The sequence below is a fragment of the Micropterus salmoides genome, unplaced genomic scaffold (genome assembly GCF_014851395.1).
Source record: "Micropterus salmoides isolate LMB-PRFRI ecotype aquatic unplaced genomic scaffold, ASM1485139v1 Ms_hic_scaffold_14, whole genome shotgun sequence".
NCBI classification, from domain to species: domain Eukaryota; kingdom Metazoa; phylum Chordata; class Actinopteri; order Centrarchiformes; family Centrarchidae; genus Micropterus; species Micropterus salmoides.
The window spans coordinates 34,941,578-34,952,983 of NW_024040485.1; the positions used below are offsets into that span (position 1 = coordinate 34,941,578).

The following is an 11,406-nucleotide window of genomic DNA, read 5'->3' on the forward strand; positions in this document are numbered from 1 at the left end:
AACTACAACGGCATCAGGTAATCAAACAACAAGAAACAAAGCTAGACAAGGACACATGAGAACTGAACACTACAAAGTAAAACAGGAAGAAAAGCACACGGGAACACACCAGGACAGATCTACCAAAGTAAAACTCAAGACATGGAAAGACCGCAAATCAGGGCAGGGAACAGAGACAGGACCAAACAGGAGACAGGACTACACTAAAACATGGAGACATGGGACTAAGGACCCAAACAGGTAAAAACATGCAGATAAACATAATAAACTAAGCTACAAAACCCTAAATGAGACAAGATCAGATAATAAAACAGAAATACACAGACCAGGAATAACATTAACATGAACTAAAGCACAGAACTCAGAACTAAGGCACTGGACTAAGAACTGAGGCAAAGAACTAAAATGCAGGACTAAGAACTAAGATAAGAGACAAGACGGATACTAAGTAAACTTAAAAATGCAAATGAATAAAATAATAAACAAGGCTGCACAGAGAAACACAGAACCAAAAACAGACTTAAACATGAACACAAACCACACCACTAACATTGAATATTAATTAAAGATCCTCCATGAGGCTTTGAGAGCATATTTAACCAGATTCCTTCTTTACTGATGATTGTGCAAAAGAAGCAAAACCAACCCAAAGAAACCCAGCAGAGGAACAGAGGTTTATCTCTCTGGGCTTTAAAGGCTAAAATATATGTCGGTCTGGTGTTGGTGTTGGTAACATACAGTGACATGAGAGGAGGAATAGGTTGAGGGAGGAGCAACACTGTCAGAGAAGAGCAGCACAGAAAAGGACTCCTACTGTCAGATGCATTCGATATGTAAACCAGACAGAACACAGATACTGTCTGGAAGATGGAGTCACTGCATTACTGTGTGATTGTTCCTTTGTTTCTGACCATACTAAAAGGTAGGTTAAAGCAGGAAGAAGAAAAACCTTCAAGGGATCTGTTTCCTAGAAACCACTGGAACAGGCAGTCAGAGTTTGATACCGTCATTAACAACATTTATCTCTTCCTTCAGGTGTCAGTTGTGAAGAACTCACTGCAGAGAACGATGAAGAGTTCAGTTCAGAAGGCAGCTCTGTTACTCTGTCCTACAAATACTCCAAACTGTCAACTGGTGATCATTTCTTCTGGTATCGACAGTATCCAGGAAAACCACCAGAGTTTCTCATGTACATCTCAGGGCTCAACATCACAAGACCAGCAGAGTCTCTGAAATCAGACACAAAGTTCTCTACTAAACTGTCTGGAGAAAAACATCTGGATCTGCAGATCTCCTCTGCTGCAGTGACAGACTCTGCTGTGTACTACTGTGCTGTGAGGCCCACAGTGACAGGAAACACCAAAACTCTGTGCAAAAACCTGACAGCTCCTATGAAGATTTACACACTCCAGCTCCTCCTTTTACTGAACAGCAGTGCCACCAAGTGGACTCTGACAACACAATCTAATGACAAGTTACAATATTACTCCTGTTATTAATAAAACACAGTTAATCCAGATCATGGTGTTTAATTGAGGCTATTTCTGTACAGTAAGGCACTCCACAAGGAAGTCTTCTTCTACACAGAATGCTTTGGTATCACTGATGATGAGACAAACTAAAATGATTACAGACCCATGTTGATGAATTAACTATTCCAGGGTGAAAGGTGGTTAAAGAGACTTTGTTGTAACAGAAAGTTCACATGTTAAAGCTCCTCATTATGAGCTGCTCTGGATAAGAGCATCAGCTAAACAGCTGAGATGTAAATGAGATGTAAATGTTGAGAGTTCCTCAACAGATGATGAAGAGGAAGGGCCAATGATGTGAAGGCCCAGATCCATCAGAGTATCAATGTTCTTCCTCTCTCTCCTCCCCTCTCACTGCAGACATGAACCACTGGCTGAGAAACATCCTGATTCTGACTCTCTGGCTAGGTAACTCTTTAAACCTACTGATTGTTCTCCTTTAATCAATCATCTTTATTGATCCATCTCTTCCTCTGCATGTTCTCTTCTTCCCCAGAGTGTAAAGGAGAAGACAGAGTGACCCAGCCAGCAGGAGATGTCATTGCTGCTGAAGGAGACACAGTTACACTTGGCTGTACTTTTGAGACGAGTTACACAGGTCCAGCTTTGTTCTGGTACAAACAGGATGGAAACAACAGCCCCAAATTCATGCTGAGTCGCATGCAACAGAACGATGTGAAAACAGAGGATAAGTTTAAGGAGAGGTTTTCATCAACAGTTGATTCCACCTCAAGATCAGTTCCTCTGAAGATCCAGAAGCTTCAGCTGTCTGACTCTGCTGTGTACTACTGTGCTCTGCAGCCCACAGTGACAGGAAACACCAAAACTCTGTACAAAAACCTTTGGAGCAAAGACAACAGAATACTCCACAACGTCCACTAGAAGGAGTCACACTGTTAAACTTCAGTTTATCATACAGTCTGGATTCATTGCACTGATGATGAAAACTAGATGAAAAATGAGGCATTGACAATAAAAGGAGAGTGTTTGTAGCTCTGACATACTGACAATAAGGAGAGTGATGTTATTTATGTAGATAACATATTGTTTAAATTCCTGATAATCTTAACACACCGACATCTTGGTTTCCCTGAATTTCCTGTCGTGAGGTTTCCATCAGTTTTCCTCCATGTTAAGGCAGGACAGTATGGGGAGTCTTCACTGATGCTGCTGGATGTAAAACCCAGTGAGACTCTGTATGTGATACTGGACTGTACTCAGAAACTAGACCTGATCTCAGCATCCAGATGTGGGTTTTGTTAGTGTGAAGGAATATTCCAGTGAAAATGTCTCGTTTCACTATCAAATCCTCTCCACCTGTAAGCTTGAAAGGTGACTCAACAGTTTGTAGCATCACTTTGTTAATTGCTGCTGTAAATCCACAACTTCAGAGATGTGGGGAGGTGATAACGCAGCACAGAAGTAGAGTCTTTAACTATGTTGAGTTTGGAAAATGCTGAACAAACAGATCATCAGCTGACAACTGGATTATGCTGCTGGACTAGTCTGAAGTTTCAGTGGCATCTTTTCTTCTTCTGTGGTCTGATTCTGATTGGCCACTAGATGACACTGTAGCTGCTGTTAATCCAAGCTGAGCCACATTATCAAGTAGGCGGTGCACTACTTCTGCACTGTGTTCAACCATTCTGTCAATAATAACTGCTGCTGTGAAGAGAACAATTCTCAGACTGAATGTTGAACATCAGCTAGTTTCTCCTGTTGATTTAAACCTTGTTGTAGAGATGGAACATTGGCTGGGGATTATTCTTGCTGCTCTTTTCTTTGGTAAGATAGAAAGCACAACATCTTTTTATTCTTTTCTAAAGATTTATGGAAACAGCTGAGCTGTTTGTGTCCACAGAGTAACACTGTACAGCTGCCATTTTCCACTGTCTTCTCCTCTCAGCCTCATGAACAATGTTAGTCTAATGGCTTCATTTGCTCTACTTTTTCCAGGACTAATAGCTGGAGACACAATCTCTCCTGAACGAGAGGAAGTCAGTGAAAGAGAAGGACAATCTGTCACACTCACATGCAACTATCAGACAACTGCTACCAGTCTTGCCCTTTACTGGTACAAACACCATTCTGACCTTCAGGCACCTCAGTTTATACTCTGGAAAGGAGCAAAATTGTACACAGCTGAACATATTCCTGATAGAAGATATGAATCTGAAACATCACCAACATCAACTAAACTGACCATCAGAGATCTAACCCTGGCAGACACAGCTCTCTACTACTGTGCTCTAGAAACACAGTGATACAAAGTGTAGAAGAGGCTGTACAAAAACCTGAACCCAGATATCTGACTACTCTTCAAAGAGGAGGGAAGTGGTATTCAAACCACAGCTTCATATCAGATGGATTCTGCTAATTCCTGTTTTATCAGAGTCACTGTGGTTACAGCTGCTAATGAAACACTGGGGGAGGATTCACAGGAGCATTATGGGTAGTGAGGGTCTGTACGTTTAACCAGGTTTCGGGCTCCAACAGAAGTTGTGTACAGTTTGCAGATTGGATGTTTCAGACAGGTGTTTGTGTCCTCATTTTAGATTGACATTGTTTCTTTTTTTTTTTTTGGGAAAGCAGAACCTGCATTTGTGGTGAGAAAGAAATCAATCTGTTCATTAGTTCATTTGATGAAGTCCTCATCACGGACCAAATGAATGGGGAACCTCTAACGTTTGGGTTTTTTGTTTTGGTTCTGCTTGGTCACGTGGAGCAGGAGAGGAGCATCATCTGAGTGTATTTTAGCCAAATATTTGCACGAGGTAACGAGATGCTCCTTCCCTGCGTGCATAACAAATGTCATCCGGGAGTAACTGTTATGTACGTGTGAATAGAAAGAGTATTCACAAAGAGATTTGTGTCTGACTCTCCACACATCGATTAAATTGAGATCTTCTAGTTCTTTTTTAAGGGCCTTAGCTGCTGAGGATAAAGATTTAGAAGTTGGAGAGGATCTGTCCTTAGCTGGCTCCAGAACCAGGTTAAAGTCTCCTCCGACGATGAGCTAGCCACCCAAGTAAGGTCAAGGAGTACAAAGTTGAATGGCCACAACTCCATTATGAAACACCTCCAGAATTCACTTATATAGTCTAGTGGAAGGGGAACTCTGCTTCTGTAAATTCAGAAGAATAACTCCGAGCAGGTGTCCACAGTCTCTCAAGTAAGTCTTGAGAAGTCCTGAAAGTTCGTTCAGATGACACTATTTGTCGCTGACAGCATTACAAATTACATATAGAACAGAGGGTATGTGAAAATTTGCACTCAGATAGTCTGGTAGGGGAAATAAGAATAAGGTGAAATGAGGATACTGCTAGGCCTTAATTTATCCATCCTGTGACTAGTTGCAGAAGAAAGAAGATAAATAGAACATATCTAGGCTTGGGTTATCTCACATGTAACAGGTTATAGTCCACTCAAACAATAAACAAGAACACTTCCAGGCCATAATGCGACCTGTATGTGCCTAACTGCAGTCACTTAACCAGAGCCCATGATAGTCACGGGTTCATGCCAGTACGTCTGGATGATATTTCCCCAAGTAGTGTCCCGCCCACACGGGGGATGTGATGGTGCACCGTCCCTCCAGGAGGTCCAGGACCAGATTAGTGGGGTGGAGAAGCCTGAAGGAGATGCTGCTGTCATGTAGCTTTTTCTTCCAGCGAAGTGAAGGCTTTCCTTTTCTTATAGAGAGCCGTGGACATGTCCCTGAATATCATGATGTCTGAGTTACCGTACTTGAGCGATCTTTTCTTCCATGCTGCATCGAGGATTTTCATCACGTCTATGGGCGGATAATTAGAGCCCGGGGGAGGCTACCTTCATCGGGTCGCCGCTGGAGTGTAAAGTGAGCTCGCTTGATTTTGAGCAGAGTGTCGGTCTCTTGGTCAAGTATTAGTGAAGTATTAGTATTATTGAAGGATGGCGTTTATCCCTTCCACACCTTCCGGGAATCGAACCAGCCTTAGATTCTGCTGTCTGGCTCTGTTCTCCAGATCGTCTAGCTTGTCTTTAAGACTGCTAATTTCTTTCACTGGTAAGAGTTTCCACAGAGACGCCTAGAGAGTTCAGTTTATGGTCCAGCATGGATTGAATTTTCTCGAACCCTTTTTCCATTTCTTTGTGAAACCAGGTCAGCAGCTTCTCTGTGTTTCCCTCGGGTGAGCTAGCGTTAGCCAAGGCTGATAGAGGGGGCTTTCCACCCTTGTTGCCGCTTCAGCTCTTTTGGGGGGCATTTTTAGCTGAACCGCGTTGGTTTCTATTAGTATGAAGCTGGGGTCATTTCTGTAATTAAGAAACTCAAGATAGGGGACAAGTTAGGGTTTTGTATGGGAGCTGGTTACACTACCTCCGCCCTTCACGCCACCATCTTAAAAACTCCAAAAGGGGAGAATATGACAGATGCAAACAATCGGAGCTGAAAATGGGGATTTATTTTCCTCTCATGATTTGATTTGTCCTCAAATGTGACACAGATGTAATAATGTGAATAATATTATTTAAGTAAAGTACTGAATAAGTAGTTAATGTGGCTTTCATGTGTGACGTAATCTGCACTCTGCGCATGCGTTGGCGTCTGTAGCCACCTGTCGGAAGCTCCGTCTTGAACCGGACTCTTATCCAGTTTTAATCCACTTTTTTCGTTACATTTTTTATATCCTTTTATTTAACTTAACTTTATTTAAGTTTTACGTGGGTTAAGGATTTTAGTCATCCGACATGGATTTTAAGATAGATGACCGTAAAAACGCGATCAACGCTACTGATCGCAACAAAGCTCCGGTGACTATGCAAGCCGAGATAACTCTGCCCCTTGAGGACTGCTCACTCCTTAAGAAAGCGAACAAGAAGATTGCTGACCTTATGGAAGACATCCGACGACTTTCAGAGGAACTCAAAGAGAAAGATTCCCTGCTGACTGGCTTTATGGATGTGGCTTCAGTACAAGCCAAACAGATTGTTTCTCTTAGCGCAACCGCTAACATCCAGGACACCGTGTTTTGGGACCCCTCTAGTCTTCCCAGGCTTTCATCCTGCTCGACTCCGAAGCATCAGTCAACCTGGGCTGAAGTGGTGGTCCGTGGCTGCAAGAGAGGCTCGGATGGGGCTGCCTCTCCTCCGGACATCGGCCTCTCCAACCGCTATGCAGCCTTGTCTAACGACACTCCGGTCCATCCAGCGGATTCACCTGCGGCTTCGAGTCTCCCTGATACGGATCTCTTTCGGCGCACAGTGCCTGCCGACACTGTTGCATCTCCGCCACCGGCTACATCTCCTGCACTGGGCCGCCGGTCTGCCGCCGGACTTCATCGGCGGCCGTCATCCCGGTCAAAAACCTCCGCTTCCCGACGTAGGATCCTGAAGGAGGCTGTGCTCAGACGCTCCGGAGGCCGTCTCCACCCTGCACCGTCGGGTAGCCCTTCTCTCAGGTCTGTTACTGCTGCTCCAACACAACACTCAACAGCTCACACACTCCATCCTCAGTCCGCACGCGGTGTTGAAGCAGATTCTGCTCAGTCCTGCTCTGGATCCCAACAACCAGCATCTCCTCGTCCTCTTTTCTCCCCAACCATACTAATAATTGGTGACTCCATAACCAGAAACCTCCGTTTCTTTAACGCTACCACTCGCTGCTTCCCCGGTGCCACCACAGCTGACATTTTTAAAAAACTCCAGGACCTGATGCCGTCGCTCCCGTCCTCCATCACAAGAGTGATAGTCCATGTCGGAACAAATGACACAGCTCTTCGGCAGTCTGAGCTGACAAAATTAGATTTTAACCGTCTTCTTAACTTTTTAAAGCAGTGCGGAAAGTGCGTTTTTATCTCTGGTCCCATTCCCACAGTTGGTCGCGGTGCTGGCCGCTTCAGTAGACTCCTTGGCCTCCACGACTGGCTCCAGTCCGCCTGCAGGGCTCACCGTGTGTTTATGTGGATAATTTTAATATTTTCTGGCAAAGAATGTCTCTTTTTAAGACAGACGGACTTCACCCAAACAAACGGGGCTCAGAAATGTTAGCTGCTCACATACAGCATGTGGTGCGGTCCACACATGACTTACTAATCATTCATGCAGCACACCTGGACGCACCAACACTCACTGAACAGATCTCTGCCTCACTGCCACAAACAACTGTCTCCACCTGCTGGCATGTAAAGCCGTCTGCTCCCAGCGCTGTTCCAAAGACTTCTATTCCTGTAATCATCACGCATAGACCAGTAAACCGAAATGTGCACATCCCACACAGAAATCATAGTAATCTCTTAAGGATTAGGACAACTGCACCAACTCCAGCACCCAGAACAAACTCATTTAAAATGTCTCTCTTCAATGTGAGATCACTTTCAAGTAAGACTTTTATCTTAAATGATTTTATCTTGTCTGCAAATCTAGATTTTATGTTTTTAACTGAATCCTGGTTGCAAATGAATGACTATAGCCAGCTAGCTGAACTGTGTCCGCCTCAATATGATTGTTTTAGTCAACCGAGGGTCAGTGGTCGTGGTGGTGGGCTAGTGAGCGTTTATAGGAAAAATTTAAAATGTCATCAAGTACGCTGTGATGAATTTAACTCCTTTGAAGTTCTCACTCTTAAAGTTGGAGGGCTGCAACCAGTCATATTTGTTATAATTTATCGCCCCCCAAAACCGCCTGGAGGATTTTTATCAGAACTTCCTGAATTTTTATCTACTCTGGTTTTAAATTATGACAGAATTGTTCTTTGTGGCGATTTTAATATTCATGTTGATGACCCCAACAATGTTAATGCAACTGACTTTTTAAATATGGCCACTTCTTTTAACTTCAAACAACATGTCAAAGGGCAAACACATAACCGTGGTCATACACTGGACTTGGTTTTTACCCTGGGTGTCAGCATTTCCTCTGTGGAATTAGTGGACATGACCATATCTGACCACAGATGTATTGTTTTTAGCTGCGATTCGCCTGTTACTCATGCCGCCTCACCAAGCTCCGTGTGTTGTCGCATCTTTAATGAACAAAGTGTTTCAAAGTTTTGCGCATTCTTTCAGAGCCAAAGCCAACACCTGTCTGATTCCAACACCATCAATCTGGTTGATCACTTCAATCATATCTGCTTGTCGTCACTAAATATTACTGCTCCTCTAAAGGTTAGGCCTACGTCTAAAGCTAGTAAACAACCCTGGATAAATGACAGCATTCGCAGCCTAAAAAGGGAATGCAGGAAAGCAGAGCGCAGATGGAAAAAATCCAATCTCCAAGTCCATTACCTCAGTCTGAAGGATTTATTAATTAACTACAATAAAATGGTTAAGGATGCGAGAACACACTATTTTTCTGAACTCATTACTACACATAAACACAATCCCAGGTTTCTGTTTAAGACTGTGGATCAGCTGGTAAACCCAACCCCTCCTTGTGCCTCAGCTGGAAGTAATGATGACTGTGAATTGTTTTTATCTTATTTTACCAATAAGGTGGTGTCAATCAGAGCCTCTATTACCCCCGTGGCCTCTTACTCAGAGGTTCCTCACCAGCAACAACAGAGTTTTAACCAGTTTTATCCCATCGACTTGTCTGAGCTTTTAAAAACAATATCACAAATGAGAGTGTCCTCCGGCCCACTTGATATAATACCTACAAAATTTTTACTAAAAGTAATAGATTCTGTTGGGCCCCATTTGATCTCTGTTTTCAACAGCTCCCTATCTACTGGTTGTGTCCCTGATTATTTTAAAATGGCTTGCGTGAACCCACTTTTAAAGAAACCTGGTTTAGATCCCTCCCTCCCACAAAATTTTAGACCAATTTCAAAACTGCCTTTTATTGCAAAGATTCTAGAAAGAATTGTGTCCAAACAGCTGCTCACTGTGCTGGAAAATAACAAAATATTTGAAAAGTTTCAGTCTGGTTTTAGGAAGTACCACAGCACTGAGACTGCCCTGCTTAAAGTCACCAATGACCTTTTAATGTCTGCTGATGAAGGCATGTGCTCAGTCCTTGTACTCCTGGACCTTAGCGCTGCTTTTGACACCATTGATCACAACATCATGTTAGACAGACTGAGGCACTGGGTGGGGATCTCTGGTACTGCTCTAGAATGGTTTTCATCCTACCTGTCAAATAGGAAGTTTTGCGTGTCTGTAAACAACTATGTCTCTTCATTCTGTCCAGTTAAATATGGTGTGCCTCAGGGGTTGGTCTTAGGACCCATTTTGTTTTCCTTGTATCTGCTTCCCCTTGGACATATTATCCATAAACATGGCATTTCTTTTCATATTTATGCTGATGACACACAAATATACTTGCCCGTCAGATCCACAGACCCTGGAATGCTGAGTTCACTTAACAACTGCCTTTGTGAAGTTAAAAAATGGATGTCAAATAATTTCCTCCAGCTGAACTCAGACAAAACAGAAATCCTGGTCATCGGGTCCCAGCAGATGGCAAATCAAATACTGCCATCTGCTGGTTCCCTAGTAAATCACATTAAGCCTGTGGCAAAGAACCTTGGTGTTTGGTTTGATAGTAATTTAAATTTCGAGCAGCACACCACAAAGCTTGTTCAATCATGTTTTTATCAACTTAGAAATATAGCTAAAATTCGATCTATGTTAACTTTTAAGGACACCGAGACCATTTTACACGCCTTCATCTCATCACGCCTGGATTATTGCAACAGCCTTTTCACCTGTTTAACCCAAAAATCTATTGATCGACTCCAGACTGTCCAGAACTCAGCTGCCAGGCTTTTAACCATAACAAAGAAATATGACCACATTACTCCTATTTTAGCTTCATTAACTGGCTCCCAGTATGTTTTAGAATTGACTTTAAAATTCTATTGATCACTTTTAAAGCTCTTCATGGCCTCTCGCCTTGTTATATTTCTGACCTTTTAGTCCCATACGCACCAGCACGTACCTTGAGATCCTCGGGCAGAGGTCTGTTGTCTGTTCCAGAGTCTCGACTGAAAACTAAAGGGGACAGAGCGTTTGCTGTCAGGGCCCCGAGGCTCTGGAACAGCCTGCCCGAGGAAATCAGGTCGGCTGAGTCAGTGAACTCTTTTAAGTCCCTTCTTAAAACATACTTTTATAGGAGAGCTTTTCCCGATCTTATATGACTTTATTTTATCCCTTTTATTTTATTGTATTTTACTAATTTTATATTAAATTTTCATGCTCTTATCTTTTTTTTTGGATTATTCTTTACACTTGTTAAAGCACTTTGTAACTTGTTTTTGAAAAGTGCTCTACAAATAAGGATTATTATTATTATTATAATAGTAGCATATCGTCTGCGTAAAGATTGACCTCAGTCAGGACCTTCACACTTTCTGTCAAGAGTCAATCAGTGTTACCTTATCAGCTACTTGTTACCTGATGGAAATGATGTCATTTAGTGAATAACAGCACCACAGCAGAGACAAACTCACTATTTGTCAGAGTTGTGAGTGGAAGGAGGGAGGGATTAAGGGAGGAGCAAAACTGGGACTGGGAAAGACACAAACTTTCACAGTGGTGTTTGTTCCAAAACCAGACAGATTCTCTTTCTCTTGAAGATGCTGTCAGTGAACTTCAGTCTGTTTGTGACTTTGTTTCTGCTCACAATAAGAGGTAGGTGAGATCATCAACATTAAGAGAGTTTCAATTATAGAAACCTTTAGATTGTAAAGTTACAGAGTTATCTCTTCCTTCAGGTGTCAGCTGTGAAGAACTCACTCCAGTCAGGAATGAAGAGTTCACTTTAGAAGACAGATCTGTTACTCTGTCCTACACATACTCTAAAAAAGCAAATGTTGGAGATTATTTCTTCTGGTATCGACAATATCCAGGAAAACCACCAGGGCTCCTCATCTCACACTCTGCTTCAGGAGCAGTAGGAA

General features: G+C 42.7%; 1 gene segment (V, D, J or C); it reads left to right on the forward strand.

Moving 5' to 3' along the window:
* The first annotated feature begins 1,888 nt into the window (after positions 1–1,888).
* LOC119901642 lies at positions 1,889–5,187 on the forward strand. The segment is given in 3 exon segments: positions 1,889–1,937; positions 2,026–2,336; positions 5,128–5,187. Coding segments are annotated over 3 exon segments (417 nt in total).
* The last annotated feature ends 6,219 nt before the right edge of the window (positions 5,188–11,406 follow it).